Raw genomic sequence first — 23,620 nt, forward strand, 5'->3', positions numbered from 1 at the left:
GTGATGAGTGGTGTCCTGCAGGGGTCCGTACCGGGACTGGTACTGTTTAATATCTTCATCAATGCCATAGACAGTGAGATCGAGTGCACGCTCAGCAGGTTTGCAGATGACACCAAACTGAGTGGTGCTGTCAACATGCCTGAGGGACGGGATGCCATCCAGAGGGACTTGGACAAGCTCAAGAAGTGGGCCCATGTGAACCTCATGAGGTTCAACAAGGCCAAGTGCAAGGTCCTGCAGCTGAGTTGGGGCAACCCCTGGTATCAATACAGGCTGGGGGATGAAGGGATTGAGAGCAGCCCTGCCGAGAAGGACTTGGGGGTACTGGTGGATGAAAAACTGGACATGAGCCAGCAATGAGCGCTCGCAGCCCAGAAAGCCAACCGTACCCTGGGCTGCATCAAAAGAAGCATGACCAGCAGGTTGAGGGAGGTGATTCTGCCCCTCTACTCTGCTCTGGTGAGACCCCACCTGGAGTACTGCGTCCAGCTGTGGAGCCCTCAGCACAACAAAGACATAGACCAGTTAAGTGGGTATGGAGGAGGGCCATGAAAATGATCAGGGGGATGGAACGCCTCTCCTATGAAGAAAGGTTGAGAGAGTTGGGGTTATTCAGCCTGGAGAAGAGAAGGCTTCGGGGAGACCTTATTGCAGCCTATCAGTACTTAAAGGGGGCTTGTAAGAAACATGGGGACAGACTTTTTAGCAGGGCCTATTGTGACAGTACAAGGGGGAATAGTTTCAAACTAAAAGAGGGTAGATTTAGACTAGATATAAGGAAGAAATTTTTTACGCTGAGGGTGGTGAAACACTGGACCGGGTTGCCCAGAGAGGTGGTAGATGCCCCACCCCTGGAAACACTCAAGGTCAAATTGGATGGGGCTCTGAGCAACCTGATCTAGTGGAAGATGTCCCTGCTTTTTGCAGGGGGTTGGACTGGATGACCTTTGAGGGTCCCTTCAAACCCAAATTATTCTATTCTATTCTAAGATGTCCCTGCTCATTGCAGGAGGGTTGGACTAGATGACCTTTACAGGTCCCTTCCAACCCAAACTATTCTATGATTCTGTGAATCTATGATATTGTATGTAGCATAAGCTGCCTACCAGGATTGCATGTTCAGCTTCACTACTGGAAGGAACCAGGGGACTGAGTTAAACTAGGAAGAGCTAGTGCCCTAGAGAGTGCTGCAAGTGGTCCAGATGCAGAAAGAAGAATCTTCCAGGCTCTCGAGATCCTCTGATGAGGTAATCCTAACAAAGATAACATGCAACAACTTTATATTTCAGAAGAATTTGGGTAGAAAACTGTTAGTAGAAGACTGACCTAGTGGTATGTATTCTTCTATAATTTATAGAAAGAAATAAGCATGTCTAGATCTATCACATCCTAAAGTAAGCATTTAAAACATATCACATGGATTGAAAGCTAAGATTTACTAGTAACTTATGTTAACTATAAAAGTCAACCAACATAAAAAATTACTTTACAGGGGAAAAGTATGTCTTATTTCCTTTCATAAACAATAAAAGGATTTTTTAAATAACAGGATTTCCAGGAGAATAAACATTTCAAGCTCCATCTCTAAAAATTATGAATTGACATATAAGGAAAAAAAAGCTAGAGGGGATTTGCAGAACTCTGAATGGATGAGACTGATTTCCAGCATTATCTCTATTTTCTACATATTTATATGTACTGTGTATCTATATTATCTATGCTTTTTATCTATACAATATAGATAAATATTTTCCACTGAAAGAAAGTTAGCAGAGCTTCTAAATAGTTCTGCCCAAACATAAGCATCCAGTGCTATTTTGGATGACTTAGAGTAACCAAGGCAGCCACAAAATCTGGTAGATATTATACAGATCATCTGCATAGGTAGTAGGGGAGCAGGCACTTTTCTGGACAGACATGTAGAGACCAGGCAGGCACGTTGCTTATGGTGCCTTCTCACGTAGGGCAGGATTTATCTCACAAATTCAGGGCATCTAATAAGAGCTCTGACTGTGCTTCTAGAAGACGAGCTAGTTGGCAGAAATCTGGTCACAATCTAGAAAGCAATTAAGTTCTTCCTGGGTAGACAATTACTCTTAGCCAGCTGAACCGCCTTCCAGAGCAGTCCACTGAATGTATTGTAATGTGGCTATAAAGGACTCTTAGACAAATAGATTGCAAGGAGACCTGCCTATGCATAGGTAAGTTTCAGTGAGGTAAAATGCACTCTGAGAACCCTAATTTGAGCATTGCCGCCCAAGACAGTGCTGGTATAACCTCAGCTGCTGCCAATATCCTGTATATCTGGAAGGTGTCCTGAATAACTGTATCTTTTTTTACAGCATTTCTGGAAGCAGAAACAATTTTTACACCTGATTGACAGATGGTGAGTGATTCCTTCAGTTTCTGTGCTCAGTAGTTTCCATCCCATTGCTTACCCTCTATCTTTCTAGCCCTAGAATGCCCATTTTTAGGTCAGCATTTATTTTAGCCTAAGGTAGACAGACAAAATGGTCCAGCTGAGCTATATCCTAAAAAGTACCCAGTTGTCCCTAGTTTCTCAGTTCAGATATCTAAACAGTGGCTTCTAATGTAATTTTATACACTGTGGACTATCCTAATTGTCTTCCAGCTGCTATTCACTAAGGTTGTGGGTGTCCCATGTATTCTAGGTCTTCTCTGCCTGCCCTATTACTAAGGTTTTGAATGCTCTAGGACATCTCAGCTGGCACTAAGCGCCTATGAGTCAGCAGCTGGGTCAAGCAGAAGAATTATTACCTCAGATGTAGACTTTTAAGATAATGAATTATCTAAAATTAAGTGAAATATATCCCACCTTTGGCCTGCCTGTTCCTCAACTTGTTAGCTGTCTTTTTCTTTTGACTCTCCTTCCCTGGGGGAGTTACATCTCACTTTAACATCCTACCCTATGGCATGGTGTTAAAGCTATGTAAGTGGTCTAGATCCTCTTTATACTCAGTCAGAAGAACAGGGCTCCCCCAGGGAAAGTTAACCTTGGAAACTGATTTTAAGGGGGGGAGCAATGGACATACTAAGCTTTCAGTCCCTCTCCATTGATCATGGATATCAACAACCTGTGAGCAAGATGTCCTGCTGGAGCACTGGGCCTCCTAGCAAGGCCTCTGCAGGAAATAACAAGAGTGATTAAAACTATTCAGTGGCAAAGATAATTTTGAGCATGGAAACAGTGTGTGGAAAACATGTTACTGTGTTGCTGTGGTATGCAGACTGCATATAAGATAACTGGCTTATGCTTTATTGTAACTAGGTAGAGGAATTAAAGCCAAAGTAGAATGATTTGTCTTAGAGACTGTATGAGGTAAACAATATGTTATCAATATGAACAAGAAAACTGTATGGGGAGTTTTTAGGTGCACTTGTAAACATATCAATGAAATCATGTGTGCTGGTTTTGGCTGGGATAGAGTTAATTTTCTTCACAGTAGCTAGTATGGGGCTATGTTTTGGATTTGTGCTGGAAACGGTGTTGATAACACACCGATGTTCTAGCTATTGCTGAGCAGTGCTTACACAGAGTCAAGGCCTTTTCTGCTCCTCACACCACCCCACTAGCGAGCAGGCTGGGGTGCACAAGAAGTTGGGAGAAGACTCAGCCGGGATAGCTGACCCCAACCGACCAAAGGGATATTCCATACCGTATGATATCATGCTCAGCAATAAAATTAGGGGGAAGGTTGGCAAGGGGAGCTGCTGCTCAACGACTGGCTGGGCATCGGTCAGTTGGTTGTGAGCAATTGTTTTCATTTGCATCACTTGTCTTTCTTGGGTTTTATTTCTCTCTCCTTCTTATTTTCATTTTCATTACAATTTATTATTATTATTACTACTATTACTATTACTATTATTATTATTATTATAATATTTAAATTATTAAACTGTTTGCACCTTAACCCATGAGTTTTCTCACTTTTACCCTTCCAATTCTCTTCCCCCCATGCTGCTGAGGGGGAGTGAGTGAGCAGCTGTGTGGTACTTAGTTGCTGGCTGGGGTTAAACCATGACATCACGTAAGACGAAGATTGCCTAAGGAACAATATCAGAAATACCAGATGTGGTGCAGATGTAAGCAGAACAGAAATCAATGAAGGAAAGGTAATTAGAATCATAGAATCATTTAGGTTGGAAAAGACCCTTAAGAGCATCCAGTCCAGCTGTAAACCTAACACTGCCAAGTTCACCACTAAACCATGTCCCTAGGCACCACACCTACGTGTCTTTTAAATACCTCCAGAGATGGTGACTCAACCACTTTCCTGAGCAGCCTCTTCCATTGCTTGATAACCCTTTCAGTGAAGAAATTTTTCCTAATATCCAATCTAAACCTCCCCTAGCACAATTTGAGGCCATTTCCTCTTGTCCTATCACTTGTTAATTGGGAAAAGAGACCGACACACACCTCGTTACAACCCCCTTTCTGGTACTTGTAGAGAGCGAGAAGGTCTCCCTTCAGCCTCCTTTTCTCCAGGCTAAACAACCCCAGTTCCCTCAGCTGCTCCTCATAGAACTTGTTCTCTATACCCTTCACCAGCTTCATTGCTCTTCTTCGGATGTGCTCCAGTGCCTCAATGTCTTTCTTGTAGTGAGAGGCCCAAAACTGAACACAGTATTTGAGGTGCGGCCTCACCAGTGCGAGTACAGGGGCACGATCACTTCCCTACTCCTGCTGGCCAGGACTATTTCTGATACAAGCCAGGGTGCTATTGGCCTTCTTAGCCACCTGGGCACACTGCTGGCTCGTATTCAGCCAGCTGTTGACCAACACCCCCAGGTCCTTTTCCGCCAGGCATCTTTCCAGCCACTCCTCCCCAAGCCTATAGCGTTGCATGGGGTTGTTGTTGACTTGCGGAAACTGGACTCCGCAATCTATGAGATTGTAAAGTAGGTATGTTTATTCAGCGCGGGGCGGCACGGGGGGGTAGTCCCACCAAAATTGTGCGCGCCTCAATGTGGCACTCACCATAAATATATACAGTAAAATATTACATATTCATAGAGTTTTGTAATACGCCTATACATATGCATGACCTGTCCCGCTTTGTATTAAAATGAGTTCCAAGAAGTCATTTCCATAGACCCCTCCCATCTGTGCTTGCGCATTGCCTCCTAGTGGTGGTCGTCGGGGGTCGTGGGGATGAAGGCTGATAGTTCCTCTTCGTCACCGCTAGTAACCTTTTGTTCTTGCGCAGGCTCAGTTGTCTTCTTACTTTTGTCCATACCGCAGGGTCAGTTTTAGCTGGCTTCTTGAGACAAGTTTTTACTCTTTATCAGGAGCTGTCCTTGTGAGGCGCCTCAGTTAATTTACACCATAGCTAAGTCGGCCTTATCAGGCTGAGCCGGCCTTGTGAGGAACAAAGTATCAAGCCCTTACCTACTGATTCAATCTTCTAACTACTATTAATCATTCAACTACTAAAATTCCTTAATCCCTTCTCTCATTGTGACTCAAGTGCAGGATCCACCACTCAGCCTTGTTGAATCTCATACAATTGGCCTCAGCCCATCGATCCAGCCTGTCCAGATCCCTCTGTAGAGCCCTCCTACCCTCAAGCAGATCAACACCTCCACCCAACTTGGTGTTGTCTGCAAATTTACTGAGGATGCACTTGATCCCCTCATCCAGATCATTAATAAAGATATTACACAGAACTGGCCCCAATACTGAACCCTGGGGAACACCACTTGTGACTGGCCGCCAACTGGATTTAGTTCCATTCATGACAACTCTTTGGGCTTGGCCATCCAGCCAGTTTTTTAACTGAGCAAAGAGTTTGCCCGTCCACGCCATGATCAGCCAGTTTCTCCTGGAGAGTGCTGTGGGAAATGGTGTCAAAGGCTTTAGTGAAGTCCAGGTACACAACATCCACAACCTTTCCCTCATCCACTGAGTGGATCACCTTGTCATAGAAGGAGATCAGATTAGGCAAGCAGGACCTGCCTTTCATAAACCCATGCTGACTGGGCCTGATCACCTGGTTGTCCTGTACATGCAGTGTGATGGCACTCAGGATGATATGCTCCATAACCTTCCCCAGCACCGAGGTCAGACTGACAGGCCTGCAGTTCCCCAGATGCTCCTTCTGGCCCTTCTTGTAGGTCGGTGTCACTGGTTGTTGGGAGGAGTTCTGGTGAAAAGAGGGAAGTACAAGGGTGATGAAAAGTGTGTTGAGAAATAGAAGAAACAGTGAATAAGACATAAAATTGGGTAAAGCCCAAAGAAGCAAGGATCTTTCAAAGGTAGGAGTGCCAACACCTATGGACAGTAATGGAGCTGATTTGTGGCTCAAAGCCCACTTGGATGCGTGAAGGAACACCCTTGGATAACCCGCTGGAGTTTCCATCATGCCAACATACAAAAGGTTTTTTGGGGAAGGATGGGGAAAGGAAGTATGGGCTTGAACCCTAATATTAAGTTGTTTGGGGAAGGAATTGTAATTCAATAGCAATCATGCATGATTCATAACCTCTAAGAGTGGCTATCAGTATCTTTATAGTAGTGTGTAATAGTGTGCAAAAGCATATAATTTTAAATTTAAAATGATATGTTTATTAGTTAGGATATTGATAATATGATTTATTAGTTTTTTAGCATTACGTTGCTTAAACAGTGGTGTTATAATTTCTTAAATCAGTTATGTCTCGAGTGTACAGTCTGCAAAGGCAGAGTCAAACTGAAATAGCACGGACTTAGTCTAGAACATACCAGTTACTTCAATATAGATAAGATCATACATGAACTGTATATATTTTTGTATGTACTGCATTGACTTGTAGGCAAGATTAATGTGGTTTGATTAAAGGGTGAATTCAGGCTCTGTTTCAAACAAATTTCTTAGTAAAAATGTTCTATCATCTCACTGATAAATATATTGATATAGACATACATGGATATGTCAAAAATGTCTTAGTGATGTTTAATGTTTAACTGCTGGGTCAGAGTGAAAATGCTGAACAGACTACTTTAAATAATCATATTCTCTGCATTCCTTGGTTTGGTTTGGTTTGGTTTGTGTGTTTGTTGTGGGTTTTTTTTTCTGTGTACAGAAAATGAATCTCAAAAATTATGTGAGAAATCACACCACTTTTCCCATATTCATCCAACAGGGTCCTTCAGGCATGTCAGATGCAAAGGATTTTTTCTTTGTTTTCTTCATAGAAAGAATAATTTAAGTTGAAAGGAACCTATTAAGGTACCAACTGTGTGTGTTGCCTCTTGTCCTATCCCTGTGCACCCCACAGAAGAGTCTGTTTCTGTCTTCTCTATACCCTCCTAGTAGGTAGCAGAAGACAGCAATAACACCTTCCCTGAGCTGTCTTATCTTAAAAAAATGAACAAACATAGTTATTTCAGCATCTTGGCATACATTCTGTGCTTCAGCCCACTAACTATCCTGGTGGCCCTTCCTGTACTCACTGCCATATGTCTTTCTTGTCCTGGAAAGCACTGGACACAGTACTGCAGATGGGGTCTTACAAGTACCAAATGGAGGGGAAGAATCATTTCTCTCACTCTTCTGGCTACACTCCTTCTAATACAACCCAGGTTGCAGTTGGCCGCCTTTGCTGCAAAAGCACCCTGCTGACTCAAGTTCAATTTGCTGTCTACTACGACTTTCAGGTCGATTGCTGCAGGATTAGGGGAGCTGTATGCCATCCTTCATGACCACAAATAATAATAAAGGAACAGAAGAATTGCTTTAAGTAACCTAAAGGAGTACTTTTTTTTTTCCCTTTCTCTTTTCTTCACAGATGTTGAAAGGAATCACACTGCGGAATTTGTGTTTATTCTGTTGGGATTTACTGATCATTCAAACCTGCAAAGGTTTGCTGTTTGTGGTCCTCTTCATCATGATCATTGTGGGGAACATCATGATCATTGTGCCCTCATGACAATGAAAGACTCTTCCCTATTGCACTGATATATATTTCTTTTTTCAGGAACTTTTCCTTACTGGAGATCTGTTACATGTCAGGTCCCTTGCTAAAGATGTTGTTCAGCTTCCTAATGGAAGACAAAAGTATCTCTTTCATTGGTTGTCCGGTCCGGATAAATATCATGGTTTTGCTTGGTACTGCAGGATGTGTCCTTCTGGCTACCCTGACCTATGATCTTCACATGGCCATCTCTGTCCCACTGCAGTACAAACTGATCAAGAACAGAGAGCTCTGCACTAAATTGGTAGCCAGACCATGGGTGATTATCATCCCAGTCCAAGTAAGATAGATGTGTTTTCTTTGCCTTTCTGTGGATCTCATGAAATTAATCATAATTGAGCATTGTTCAGCAACAGGTAAAATGGCAGTGTGTTATCAAGACTGTTTTAGTCACAAATCCAAAACACAGAACCACAGGATCTGCTGTGAAGAAAATTAACTCCATCCCAGCCAGAGCCAGTACAATCATCATCCTGACAATTGCAGTCATCTCTTTTTATTGATCATTACCCTAGAATCATCAGGGTGGTTTGGAAGATGTTGTCTTTCACAAGAAAAATCTAGGCCTTCTCTACCTGTTCCTCCCACCTGAGTGTAGTGACTTTATTCTATGGCTCTGCCACTGCTCTGTAGTTAAAACCCGGGCCTAAAGATGATTTTGATCTGAAACATAGGGCAGCTATGTCTAGAGGACTTGCCAAAATTGAGGGTCCACAAACTACATTTGCAGGGCGGATCTACCTGATTGAAACTATGCAATTGTCTCTGATATGCTTTCCAAAGAGCCCCTGACTTCTTGATGAGAAAATGCAAATAATGATTTTGATGTTCTGCTACTTTCCCCCAGCTCCTCTTGTTCCCAAAAAGACAGTCGTAACAATAAAGTGGAAAATATTGTGACCAAATCAACTGTGCCACAAAATAGGATAGGAATAATCTGGTGTTAACTTAGGTATCTCCAGTAAAAAGATATGTATCTGGGCCAATTGCTTTAGCCTCCCTTTATAGTCAAAGGGGAGAAACAGTCCAATTTAAAACATGATTAGTGTCATCTACCCGAGGATGATCTTAAGCACCCTGTAGAAGACCTCACCATTGAGCATAAAAAGAATCTAGACAAATACCTCAAAAAACAGGTGTCTCCATTTTAGATATCTGAAGGAAGGTGAATGAATCCAGTCTTCAAAAGAAGTTTTAAAAGCACCATTTCTTAGTTCTGAGAATATTAAGAAACCTGTAGAAAGGATCATGGGTAGAGGTGGTACTCATAATACCTATCTTCAGCAGTTAAAAAGTAGGTTTGTTCCCCCAGCAATAATAAGTGGGAAGCTCAAGGAAGCTCAGAGGAATGAATTTACTGAAGTTATTCTTTTGGTTATCTTTAATCTGGTATTCAAAAGCTAGAGAATTAGGAAACTTATACTGTGATATGTCTGTAGCCCTGGAAATACGTGATGAAGTGAAATTCTTAGTCTCATGAAAGTCATAATTTAAAAATTTTCTACAATTTTTCCAGGGAACATTTAAGGACATTCAGTGGCAGGGTTTTATATCACAGATGTATGAAAGTCATTCAGGTGCATGTTAGGTCAGTCACATTCCTGGAAATAAATTGGATGTAAGTTGGAAATAAATTCCAACTCAGTTACGTAATTTTGGTCCAAAGTCATGCTTCTGAGGACTGTCAAAAGCATGAGACTTATAGCAGAGATAACCATGGTACAGATTTCTTGTTGATAAGAGATACTAAGAGCATAGCTATTTGATATTCACATATCAAAGTCCTGTAAGATAAGCTACTTAAATCAGCCTTTTCCTTCTTCACTGATCTTCAAGAGCTACTGAACTACAAAATACTTTTTTTACTGTTGCTTGTGGCAAATGATTTTTCACCATGTGATGGGTTTGAAATTAGTTCTAAATTTTAACATGGGCAAAGCAGCAATAGCAACTGCATCCTGATTTCTGCTGGTCTACAACACGTGTAACTAGATTGCTTCCGGGATCTTTCTTTCTGACACTGAAGCTGGAACAATTTAGTATTTCTATTAGTTCAAGAACTGTTCTTTTTGGCAGTATGAATGGGATCTCACTAGTTTTCACTCTGTGTTTTTGGCCCAGCCTTCCATCCCTATCTCAGCAGGATTTATATCCCCAAATGAATGTGGACTGAATCCCTCCCCCTAGAGCTTCCCCTTCAAATTTTGATGAGAAAGAATAAATATGATAAGCCTATGCGACAACTGTCTCATTAATTCGGGTGTATTATGAAGTAATAGTAATTACTTCAAAGCCAAAGACAGCTCTCTCTATTCCAGCTCTCTCTATTCTCTAAACCCAGGACATCTGGGTTTGTACAGAAGTGTACTCCAAGTTATATAAAACTGGAGAGACCAGAAGGAGTGTCTGTGAGTCCAACTAACATACATACACCATGCTTAGCAACCAAACTGTGAGTAAAAACTATCCCTTATTGCTCCAATTAGCACTAGCGAGTCTCAGTGGACAGTATATAGTGCTGGGGAAAACCATCACTCTTGCTTCACCGGAAGGAGTGCTTGGAGCAGAATGCTTTTCTGGAGACCCCCATCATTTAGTCTCTCTTTCTTCCTCTTGTTCCACCACCCTCCCCACAAGGTAACTTCAGAATACATGACTGCCATCAGCTGTGGATCCCACAAGTAAATCCTTATGCATGCAAAGTCTGTCTTTAACGGCCCTTTAACCCTTCTCATGATATGTAGCCTAGCCATGAATATAGTAACAAGATACTTTGGACCAATTGACCTCGGGAACAGCAATCATCCCCTGGAGCAGATCACTTAGATAACAGAGAAATTATCTTTGTAATATTCAAATGCTGCTGCTGATGTACTGATGCTGTTGGAACTTGAAGTGATTAGTCCATAAAAAGATATCTACTATAAACATTTTTTTTTCTTGTTCTACAGGGTGAAAACTGTAGCTGAGAGTTTGAAGAGAGTAGTAAATGTGCAAACTTCAAAGGCAATGCTATGAAAGAAGAAAAATCAGCGAAAAAAGGAGACGAAATTATATGCATAAGACTGCCTGATTTTCTTTAGAAACTTTTATAATCTGTTCAGAAGATTTTTTCAAAATCTGGATAATTTCTAAATTCTACTCATCCATTTGCCTATTCAGTCAGTCAATTGTATTTTGATTGTCAATTTGCCTGACTGTTTACAACCTCATCAACTACTAAGCCCTAAAATGAAGAGAGAATAGTTCTGCTAGGTACCAAAGAGGGATGATTCCTGTGAACCTCAGTGAAGTGAGTGAATTCAGACTCATGGGTTTTTCTGAAGTCTCTCACTTGCATCCTTTGTAGTCTTATTCTCTCTTTATATACTCACCTTGATGGCTAACACAGTAATTGCTCTGATAATAAATGGTGATAACACCCTTCACACCCCCATGTATTTCTTGCTCACGCAGCTGTCCTGTTTGGATATCTGCTATTTGTCAGTCATTGTCCCAAAGATTCTTAAGAATCTAATGGTGGGAACAATAGGTATTTCCAATGCAAATGTTTTTCTTCCTCTTCTTTGGAATTGCAGAATGTTTCCTCTTGACTGCCATGTCATTTGACCGTCATGTGGCAATATGCTACCCCTTGCATTATTATCATTATGAACAGTAGAGTCTGCAAAAGCTTGGTTGTTGGAACTTACATTTGCAGGACTGCTGTAGGATTAGTACACTGCATCATAACATTCAGCTTACTGTTCTGTGGTCTTGCCATCAACCACTTCTTCTGTGAGATTCAACCCCTCTTGGAGCTGCTTTGTGGTAACACTTCCCCAAGTGAAATTCAAGTCATTGTGGTGGCTGTCTTTGCTATTGTAGGTCCCTTCTTACTGATAATTTATTCATATATTCACATCATTTCCACAATTCTTAAGATGTCATCAGCTGAAAGCCAACAGAAAGCATTTTCCACTTGTTCCTCATACCTTTTAGTTGTGACTCTTTTCTATGGTACAGAAGCTCCATGTATTTGTGGCCAAAATCCAGTTACTCTGTATCTGTTGATAAGTTGCCCTCACTTTCTTACACTATGGTGACTCATTTATTGAATCCCATTATCTATAGTTTGAGGAATGAGAGGGTGAAAGGAGCCCTGAGAAAAAGATGGAGGAATATTAGTTTTGTGTGGAAATGAAATACAATTTTTCCATTGTTTCAGGTGGTTTTAGTGATATTTTTCACTGTAAATTCTTGTTCAGTAAAAATAATTTCCAAATAATTCCCAAGAACACTTCAGCTTTTGGGGAGGGAAGAGGGAGAAAAGTGGAGATTTTCAACCATAAGAGACAGTGTTAGCAGAGTTATGTTAGGATTTTGAAAGGAAACTTCTTTCAGATACTTAAGAAATTCTTAAATAAATAAACTTTTTTTTTTCTTTTTCCTTGCTATTTGCCAGAAACTTTAAAATCATGCTTTCATGTTTCTGACTTTTTGAACAAGAGAGTAATGTTCAGGAGCCTGATTTTACTGAAAGAACTGAGAAGAACAAGTTTTCATCAGTTTGCCTTAATTTCTTGAAAATGTTTAGTAAATTTCTTTGGGGAAAGGTGAGAACATAATTCAAGTTATAATAAAGAGTCCAGGAAATTACTGATTACCAATTATGAGTTCTGAGATTGTTATTGACAAAAAATTGTGCAAAATTGCATTCCTGCCCCAGAGATCTTGTTTAATTTCAAAGCCATTGTTTTAAACATTTTAGAGCAAGTCTAGGCTTAATTTTTTATAGATGAACAATCTATGATGTGTAGAATTTGGATCAAAATATCTCGTTACTTTCATATATGGTTTTCGCCTTTAATATTTCTACTACAGATTGTTATGATGGTGTTATTAGGACATACTTGACTCTATTAACTAGAGAGCTTTGCACTCCATGACTAGAAAGGTAGGATTTACATGCCCTAATTTAAGTATATAAAGGTCACTCATCTAAGTCTGTGATAATAAATTTAATATTTCCTTGGGAAGGGAGGCAAATAGCTTCCTCCAGAAAGAAATTTTTCCTACATATCATAGGTATCTCTTTCAGAAGATGAGCCATTTTCTGAAACTACCAATTTGGAGACTATAGAGGTGAGATTCACTAGCCTAAGAATGATTTTTCAATTTCATCTCATATGCCTTAAGTAATCAAAGGCATTTCTCAGATATGACTCAGGATCTATGGGAAACCCAAACCCTTCTGCAGTGACAATCAGAAGATAGTAAGGGAATTCTAAAACATCTAAAATACACCTAGGTGGTGTTTTCTTAAGTAGTGGATTCCTACTATAAATTGAACTTGGAGTCCTGTTCAAATATGTCCAGTGAAGGTAGATTAATTCCACCCCAAATACAGAAATCCACAAATGAATTAGAGAAGCCAAATTAACACCATTTGTAATAGCAAGAAAAAAGGAGCCGTCTTCCATATATTTAAAGAGAATGCACATTAGTTGCCTCGCCAAAACACCAAACAGCTCTCATAGCTGCTCCCATAGCTGCTCCAGCTGATTTGCAGGCATCAGATAGATCCTTTTTTTCCACATATTCTGTCACTGCTTTACCAAAAGCCCTGAGATGAACAGAAAAGCAAAACTTAGAATTGGACTGATAAACCCACCAGCTTCCTTCACCAGCAGCTTCTTTCTTTTGAAGGACACACTTTTACTATTCAAGCTTTTGATGAATTTGTGGCCCTTTTTCAAGACATGTATCTGGTGTTCTGCAGCCTTTGTTCAGTAAATATCTTATGAAGATTGCTTATGAAGGGCAAAATTTATATTGTTGTACTAAAGTTTTAAAAAAACCCAAAATATCTTAGAAGTGATGAAGTATTTGTGGCTGTTAAAGTTTCCCTTGAGAACCAGAACTTGCAGTTCTACATCCATAGCCTTGGGTCACTTTACAAAGATTCTTCTGTAGCCCTCCAGTCCATCCAAGGGCCTGATATTTGTAATTATAGACAGATTTCTCAGTGGCAAAGGGCACCAATTGAAATACTGGAAATTCCACTTAAAAAATAAGAAAAAAAACCCCTTTTTTAGTGTTAGGGTAGTAAAATGCTGGAATGGCTTTCCTAGAGAGGCTGTGAAGTCCCCATCCTTGGAGGTATTCAAAAGTCAACTGGAAAAGACTTTGAGCAGCTCTAGGTGGCCCTGCTCTGAGCAGAGAGTGTTAAACTATGGCATTCTAGCTGTCCCTTCCAGCCTCAGCTATTCTGTTCTTGATGGTCTGGGCCTAATGTAATTCATTGTATTTTCTGGAGCAATTTCAAAGCTAGCAGCAGTTAACCTTGAGATTTTATGATGAAATTATCTGAAGTCAGGAGAGAAAAAATAACAAAGGAGCAAGGCTAAGAGGGCTTTCTTTCATCTAATCCTGTAAATACCATGTTTATTGAGATCTAAGCTAATTTTCCTTGCTTCTTCTCTATTCAGCAGTTAGAAAAGCCGAATCTTCTTTTTGACCCTACCAAGAAATGAATTTCTTCATTCAAATGAAAAAAAAGAAATAGAAAACAGCCAAAATAAAAAAAAAGTATCCTAGCCAAGTATGCTAGTCCCATTGTATGTCAGCAATGATGTAAAGTCTTAGAGAATGATTCATCTCGTAAAATATAGATAACTTCAATACTGGTTACTGCATCTTAGCTAATCTGTATGGACCTCCTTTATTAACCAAAAAAATTCTAGGTTGTAATTAATCTTACCCTAAAGAAACATCCTTGGTCTTTTCTTACATGTAGACCTATGTGCTATAGATATCTAATTCTGACCAGATAGGTTATTCCCTGGTGGTTTAAATGTACCCACTGTATTTTTTGTCTGATAATTTTTGCAACATGACTCTTTCAGAAGAGGCCATTTGATTGAACACAGCCACTGTAATGATCTGTAACTGTCAATTAAATTCTTTATATTAAATCCTCAAAACCTAAATGTAATTGGAAAGGTAAGGACATGAATGACTCCTTAAATTAATTCCTTCATTCCTGGAAAGAATTGTAAATATAAACAGCGTAATTGTACAGTGTTCTTAATTCTATGTCATCTGAATTTTTATCTTGAGACCTTGCAATTCCACAGAAGAATTACAAGGTGTACCTTTTTGCAGAAGCTTAACATGTTTGTTTTTATTCACATCTTAATTCGTACAAAAAATATTAAGTAAAACAGAAAAATGAAGAATATTTTTTCAGCATTAATTAAAACAGAAAATGAGCTGGCAATAAGAGATTCAATTCATCATCTTTTCAAATCTCATCTCTATTTAAAATGTAAAAGCATATTTGAGACATATTTCATATCACTGCTGATGTAATCAGAAAATAATGTACCATATGAGCTGAAGGACTTATACTGAGAGGATGTTTAATTTTTTTATAATGGAGGGCATGGATTGTTGATTTACACAATCACGTCTTTACTTTCACTATGCCAAAGATAAGTAGGAGTGACTTAGTGGTAGTTATAAAAGGTTGGAGAGACAGAGATTCTAAGATAAATTTAGAAATTCTGTTCTTCAGGAACAATTGATTTCATCTTGGACTTACCACGTATACTCTCTGAAAGATGGTCTCAATATTTATCAAGTGATTATTAGCACCGATTCCTAACATAGATTAGGTATAAGATTTCTGACATACAACGGGGAGGTACAACAGCTGTAAGAGGCTCATATCATTTTGGAATGGCATTTGTGAGACAGATGTAATACTCCTGGACACTAAACATCTTTATTTAGTCTAAAATGACACTAAATATCTTTATATAGGCATCAGAATATCCAAATGTCTACAATTGAAGTAGGTGTCTAAGCTGTCACTGTGGACTGTAGATGCCAGCTAGACTTTTTCAGTAGATTCAGTCTCCAGACTACATTAACTTTTTGGATTTGTTCTTTTTTATTATGATGGGAATTCAGACATCCAATAGGCTTGTACACACCTGCAAATAGGTGTCTGGATCTGGAGCCAGATCACATCCCAATTGATTAATATTTATGTGCCCAAAATGGCATGAGTTGCAGACAAACCACATGCGCAAGGTTTGGGGCCTCCTTCTCCAGGTTTGACTCAATAGCCTGAAGGCAGACCTTCTATTAATATCTCACACATCCTAGGATAATGGACAGATCTGTGAGGTCTGTAAGATATAACACAGAGCCTACAACAAACCTTTGCTCTTCCATAGGAACAGTTTGAGTCCATAGAAGATACACTGGAGCATCCCAGATGAATCTTATGATTCTTATGATCCTGCTTTTGCTTTTTTATTCTTTTTATTCATATAAATATATATTTATATGTATAAAATAGATATTATAGATACACAGCACATACTTCTAACAATTAGTAGAGTAGGTGAGAAGAATGAATATAAACAAAAATCTTAAATCTGTTTAATCTATTAATCTATTAGCCCACACCCAGAGTAAAAAAAGCAAGCAAAATGCACTTGTATTTAATAAAAGAGAAATTCCACACAGCATTTAGAGGACTGCAAAATATGTTAAGAAACAATATCGGGCTAGATTTAAAGAAAAAGAAAAAGTATAAAGCATATAACTATTGAGATCTTACTCTATGAATTGGGTATCAATATTCTTTTTCTGGAATAGTGAAACCCATCGGTATTTTTTGGCACAAAATCTGTCATTTTAAACCTGGTGGTCCCCTCCAATAATGGGATTAACTCAAGATTACAGTTGATAAATTTAGATAACTAAATATAAGAGATTTCATGTCTGCTAAACTTCTGTACTTCCATTATACTCAGTGGGGAACTTTTTAATACAGTCTGTGGAGTCTAGAGAACTACTTAGCTATCCAACCAGTAGGTATTTGCTTTAGAGTAATGGAATTGCTTCACTGAGGGCAGGATTCAAATGCCCCTAAGTAGGGATCTAGTTCCATATGAGTGCTCTGCCTAGCTGTCTTTTTTTCCCCAAAAAAATAACACAGATCTTCCATACATTCTGCATTGTGTTTGCCACATATGTGTGGAATTTTTGGGATATTCTCAGATATCTCTTAATGGATGACTGTGAATTAAGCCCAGACTGCATTAACTGAATCTACGCTTCAAACACTCTTCAGGGTTTAGAAACCTGGCTCATATATTGATTCCTATATTCAGATGCATACATTAATTGTCTTAACTTTAAATGGAATCTATTCCAAATCTATGCTGAAAAACTGTAAAGCTTAGTGTTAAAATTCACTTTTAAGAACTATATATCTTAACAAAATGTTCTTACTATCATAAAGTTCTCATGCTTTTAATTATCTTCAAAGTGGATAGACTAAACCTAAATATATTTTTTTCATATTCCAGGTATTATATCAGCTACCTATCTGTAATCCCTTCCTAATCACCAAAAATAAATAAATGCTCTATAAGTGTAGTAGTAAGGCATTGTACATCTCATCCTAATATATAAGTTCAAGTGAGTGATTCTATAGCTTTTAAAGCAAGGCCTAGATGTCATTGTTTATGTTTCTTCCTCCATAAGTGTATAGTAGTCCCACATAGAAATGATTTTATTGTTCTATTGTTTTATTTTTTTTGTGAAGGAAACATTAACTGTGATACGAATACTAAATGAGTGACATAAATGAAAACAAAGCCAAAATAAGCTAAAATGCACACTATGTTTTTAGATTCATGAGAATACAATCTTTGCTCCTGAATTGTACTTTTATCTATCACCTCAAGACATTTTTGTCATGTATTCTCTATGAATTCCATCTATTCCTTGACACATTCCCCCTTCATTATATTATGTTTTGTCATTCTTTATAATTTCTACTAAAGTAGAATGATTGTGTAATATGAAGCATGAATTTGAAATTAATTTTTGAGGTTTTTTTAAGCTTAGTTTGAAAATAGACCAGTTTATATACTAATAAGTTATATATACTTGGAAATATTCCCAGGCACTGAGACCCAGTGGATGGTAATGATAGCATATGAAATAATAAACTCTTGTTATCTCCAAAACTGAGTAGTTCTATCTAAAATGCATGTTGAGAATGTTTCTCACCTCTACATTTGGCTTTTAAATAATTTGATAGAATGCTAGTTGGCACAGACAGAAAAACTGGGAGCTGGGAATGATATTCATTTCCTCTACCTTTAGTCTGTTGGTCCATGAAAGGTCTAGAGCCATTTTAGTGTTCTTATGTTCTTAGGATGACTATCCAGGGATGTCCTTATGGCATAGGAAAGACGTGCACTCTAAAGCACCAGCTGGGGCCCAGATGAGTTAATGTTGGGCACCTTAAGCAGCACTGCATAAGTGTGTTCAGGTATCTAAACCAATCCTGGATTTTCTTTAGTTTTGTGATACCTACACCCACTAAAATAATCATGGTGTCTTCCATATCGCCCATCATTGCTGTTGCTCAATTTCCATGGCAAAACCGTGACGTGTGCTCCTCGTCTCTTAGTTATACTCCAGTGCCACTTTCCTAATACTCTTAATATCATTGCATGTTCTTTATTCCTTGGCTTGAAAGAAACTGACATTTTTAATGGAATATCAGCGTGGCTTGTTTAGTTGATTAACCGTATCAACTGACTACTGTTATGTAACATGAAAACATGTGAGCTCTAATTGCCCCTTCCTTGGACTGAAGAACAGACTTCTTTATGAAACATAGGCAATCAATACCATTAAGAACTCTAGTTGACAATAAAATTCACTTGAAATGGGAAAATGTAATAAAAAATTACTAAGAAAGTGAGTAAAAAGAAAAAAAAATAGGAGGAATCACATCAGACCATTTCTTAGAAATCCAATAAAAAAAAAAACCCTGCAAATTATGGACAACACCCTCTAGGGGATGAGTGTCTTTTGTTTCTATTTAGTACCTTGTTAGTCTGACTAGGTCATTTCTTTTGAATTAATAGTATCTATTCTATACATAACAGAAACATTAAAAATAATAAAAGTTTCAAACTCTATAGCTTGCAGGACTAGTCTATAGCATTTAATTCTATAAAACTAAAATAGCTAGAGTACAGATAAATAGTGGCATATAGGCTCTTCATATCACTTAGGAATTTGATAATCCTAGATTTTAATGAGAATTTTGAGGTGCAATGCAACTAACCTAACCCTATAGCAAGCAGGGAGCATAATGTCGTAATTTACATAATGTCACACATTGCATCCAAAGATAGACATCAAAAGACAACATTAAATGGCTATAGTTTAATATTAAGCAACACCCAGAAGAGCTTCCAGACATGGGATTGTAGTCCTGTTTACTGTTAAATTCTTAGAATAATCCTAAATTATGTATGTTATGTATGTCATCATGTATGTCATGTATGCTACCCCCATGAAGAAGTTTCTTTGAAAATGTAGGCCTCTGGGGTTTTTAATTAAAGTTAGAGAAAATGAATGGCACTCAGTTCCCATCTCCTAGTGAACCTTACATTTGGATATTTTGTTTCTTTAGTCTTTTTTTAGACCTTATGCTAAGGCAAAAAAATAGAAGGATATTCATGCACTTACTTCCTAGTAACAGTACTCCAATTATTACTAAAACATGGGATTTCAGGAGAAAAAAATAATGTAAGTACTTTTAGAAATATGTGAATTAGGCAACTGCATATGAAATAGTCATCCTAGACTTCTTTAACAGTCAGTGGAGAACAATAGGTAATTTCAGAGCAATGTTTATTTAATTATTTCAGATATCTCATTTAGTGTGTTGAATTGCATATTAACTGTGCTGGTTTTCCCTAATAACTGTAAAGGCAGTCCAGCATGAGTAGTTCAGATGGCCATTTCCACACTGTAAATGTATGCACTTATGAATCCAACCCTCTATGATTAAATGGGAGTTCCATACATAAACACCTCTATATTCTGTGTTACCTAGGACCATGTTTCCCTTCTAATAAGCCTCACCAATGCTTTCTTGATCTCCATGTTCCTCAGGCTGTAAATAATTGGATTTAACATTGGGGTAAGAATATTGTATAAGATAGAGATGATTTTGTCCTTCTGAGGGGAATGGAAAGAGTTTGGTTTCATGTACATGTAGATGGCACTTCCATAGAACAGAACTACAACCATCAAATGTGAGAGGCAAGTGGAGAAGGCCTTTTCTCTTCCCTTGGCAGAGCTTATCTTCAAAATTGCTACCAAAATGTCCATGTAGGAGAAAATAATGAAAGTGGTAGGCATCAAGAGGGTGAAGAGACATCCCACTTGAGTGACCAGCTTGATCAGATATGTATCAGCACATGCCAGCTGCAATACAGCAGGCATCTCACAGAAGAAGTGATCGATCACACTGGGACCACAGTAAGGTAGCCTCCACGTCAGGACAGTGTGTGCGATTGGCAGTACCAGGCCACTCGCCCATGAGAGTGAAGTTAATGCAACACACTTCCTGTTGCTCATGGTCATTGTGTAATGGAGTGGGAGACATATGGCCACATGTCGGTCGTAGGCCATGACTGCCAGGAGGATGCATTCAGTAGTTGCCAGCACAAGAAACATGTACATTTGAACTGCACAGCCAGTTAATGAGATAGTTCTTCTCTGAGCTACAAAGCTAACGAGCAATGGAAGAAAAGTGCTGGAAGGGTAACATATATCTATGAGAGATAAATGCCCGAGGAAGTAGTACATTGGAATATGCAGATGAGGATCCAGGTGGATGAGACAGAAGATAAGTAAATTTCCTAGCAATGTTATGATGTAGATAAGGGTGAAGAAGCCAAGAACGAATCGCTGCAACTTTGGATCACCAGGCAGACCTAAGAGGATGAATTCTGTCAGCAGTGTTTGACTGTTGTTTCTGTTTGGAACCATGCTCTCTCCAGTGATCAAAATAAATAGCCTGTGATAGAGAGATAGGTAAGATATTAAACAACCATGGTTGTCCTATGCATAGAATTTTCTTTCTTCTACATAATTTTGGACACAACATAGAGATAATAGGATTCCTATTAATTATAGAAGTGTGTAGTGTAGAAATCCGCACCTGAACTAATTGTCCAGACTTCACTTACACTCAACAGAAAGAATATGCTCGTATGAGTGATGTATCTTACCATAAGGACCAGAGGAATTGCTTCCTAGCTGAACTATTTCTTTGACACTACTATGTACAGGAATGAGAAGTGTGACTCATCTCAGCTAACATTAGGCTCAGTCTACAACTGAGCAAGTCAATTTAGTGGTCCTCACCCCACCTATTACACAAAATGCAGTCACAAATGCACTTCCAGAATGCTATCCGCCCGTCCTCTTTTGGATGAGAATGTTAGACTGTACAGTGAAGATTATACATGAGCAGAAGTCAGTGTGTAATTTTTCTTTGGGATCACTCTTACTCTACCAAGCAAAACCAATATAATCATAAACTATAATTTCCAGAAAACTGGAGCTAGTCAAAATTTTTTTTCACTCAGTGGTAGATTTCCAAGAAAAAATGAAAAATAAAACTGACATGAAATGTATTTTTACAGTTAAAACTCCAATTTTCTGTTCAAGGCTACAGAAAAAAAAAAGGTTAAAGATGCTGTTGTAGTCAAAGAAACATTATGAATGGTCAACATCCAGATTTTTGCTTTAAAAAATGCAGTAATTTCAATGACATCCTAAATGGGGAGGTGGAAGAAGTGGAAAATAGGGAAATAATATAGGCTTGTCTTATTGAACATTTAACTCTCCTAAGATTCATTGCAGATTTGGGTTTTCCTAGACTGAAAAAAGTGAAGTTGAAATTCAGGTCCCATAAATGAAGAATCTTACATGTACCTCAAGATGTTATTGACTTGGGAATCAAAACCACTTCATGCCTTCTACATGATCAAGAGAATGCTCTTACTAAAGGTGGCTGATTAACATACAAAACCAGAAATTCCTTTTTTTCCCTGTGATTACAGAAAAAATGATATAGCATTTTATCCCTTGATTCAGCACATTCATTAAGTGCCTAAACTTAAGTGGAGTATGTCCTGGGTTGCCTGTGTTTATTTATCAGCTAGAATTACAAATACAAATGGGTTTAGCTTATGTACACCCGTAATTCCATTTACAAAGTTTTCAGCTAACAACATGCTTTCTTGACTACATGGATGACATTTTTTGTTATTTTATAGAAAAGTCAAATTTCACTTGTATAATATAAGAGAAATTCTACAAATGCTTGAATTTTTCATAAGCTAAATTTGTCACTATTTTCCATTCATTGGGAGACTCTCAAAAATTACTCACAGAGGTATTGCTATTTCTTATATGGAAGAAAGAAAAAATATTTATCATGGTCTTAGCTAGTATCTACAGAAAGATAGAAAATATGGGACAGAATTTATTTGGAGATTACTATTTTCTATCCACCGACCACAGAAAACAATACAGAATTAGAGAAGTAACTTTAGACAGCCTATATCAGGACTATGTCATCCCAATTCATAGTACAAAGATTGCATTCTTAATCTCTGGAAAAGCTACTACTCACGGAAGCCTGATTTTACCTACTTGGGAAATTCTTCTCTGAAGAGTTTCAAGTATTTTTCATATGTCCAGTTCTAAAACGTATAGCTACAGATTAGCTTCTGTAGATACATATTAACATGTGTAGACATATACTAACATGACATTATTTAATTCAATTAAATAAAGATATCAGGAAACCATAACATACTGTGCTGCTTTTGCTGGACTTTTATGGCCAAATATCTTGTCTTTGGTGCTCCGGGACAGGAGTTCTCAGTCACTTTCCGTCTGTAAGTGTATTTCCACTTTCCATTCTTCCTAATTCACTGTGATACTCAGAAAGCAAAACCACAGTTATTGAAGAATTGCTTTCATGCTTTATTCATGGACAGAAAGAAAACTACATCTTCTCTGTAAAGTTGCTATGAGGATCTGATTATGAGTTTCTCTAGCTTAAAAAGATTGAAGATACAAGCAGGAAACTTCCTTATGTATTTTCTCTTACCCTGTGGGACATGTTCCCTAGAGCTCAGCCAAAACATAACAAAACACAGGCAGAACAAAGAAAAGGTTCCAAAGTGAGTTTATAGCACAGACTGCTGGAGATCACATATCCTGAGATCTCAGTTGGGCTTGCATGCTGCTGTTTCAGGTTTTAGCTACATGTGCATTGCTGTATTAGTTGAGGACATCCAGATCATGCTTGAATACAGAGGCCATAATTTCCATAGAATCACAGAATGGTTTGGGTTGGAAGGGGCCTTTAAAGATCATCCACAACTTCTCTGGGAAACCTCTTCCACTGTCTAACTACCCTTATCATAAAAAATTTCTTGCTTATAGCCATCTGCAGTAGTGTCCCATCTGGGGTTCCCCAGGACAAGAAAGACATTGACATATGTGAGCAAGTGCAGGGTAAGACCACCAAGATGGCTAGGGGGCTGGAGCACTGGGTGTAGTAGGCTGTGTGTGATTTGTTTGCTCAGCCTTAAGAAAGGAAGATTAAGGGAACATCTTACTTTTGTGTACAGCTCCCTCATAGCAGGATGTGGAGAAGGCAGAGAATCTTCTCAGAGGTGCTCAGTGACAGGAAAAGAAGAAATGGACAAAGGTTGGAAAATGGGAAATTCCAGTTAAAGAAAAGGCT

General features: G+C 38.5%; 1 protein-coding gene across 1 annotated transcript; it reads right to left on the bottom strand.

Moving 5' to 3' along the window:
• Positions 1-11,872: 11,872 nt before the first annotated feature.
• On the bottom strand, positions 11,873-20,841 carry LOC142091652 (olfactory receptor 2A12-like). The gene is made up of 2 exons (XM_075171049.1): positions 19,930-20,841; positions 11,873-11,968 (listed from the first exon to the last, which is right to left on the bottom strand). The coding sequence occupies exons 1-2, from the start codon at positions 20,839-20,841 to the stop codon at positions 11,873-11,875; spliced, it is 1,008 nt and encodes a 335-aa protein (XP_075027150.1).
• Between the last annotated feature and the right edge of the window lie 2,779 nt (positions 20,842-23,620).

Source organism: Calonectris borealis, chromosome 22 (genome assembly GCF_964195595.1).
Source record: "Calonectris borealis chromosome 22, bCalBor7.hap1.2, whole genome shotgun sequence".
Lineage (NCBI taxonomy): Eukaryota > Metazoa > Chordata > Aves > Procellariiformes > Procellariidae > Calonectris > Calonectris borealis.

What these genes read in the sequence shown, in the direction of transcription:
- LOC142091652 (XM_075171049.1), bottom strand. Translation starts at nt 20,841, where the DNA reads ATGGTTCCAAACAGAAACAACAGTCAAACACTGCTGACAGAATTCATC. An exon ending in TGGAGATCAAGAAAGCATTG is followed by an intron (nt 11,969 to 19,929) that starts GTGAGGCTTATT and finishes TCTGTACCATAG; the next exon opens with AAAAGAGTCACAACTAAAAG.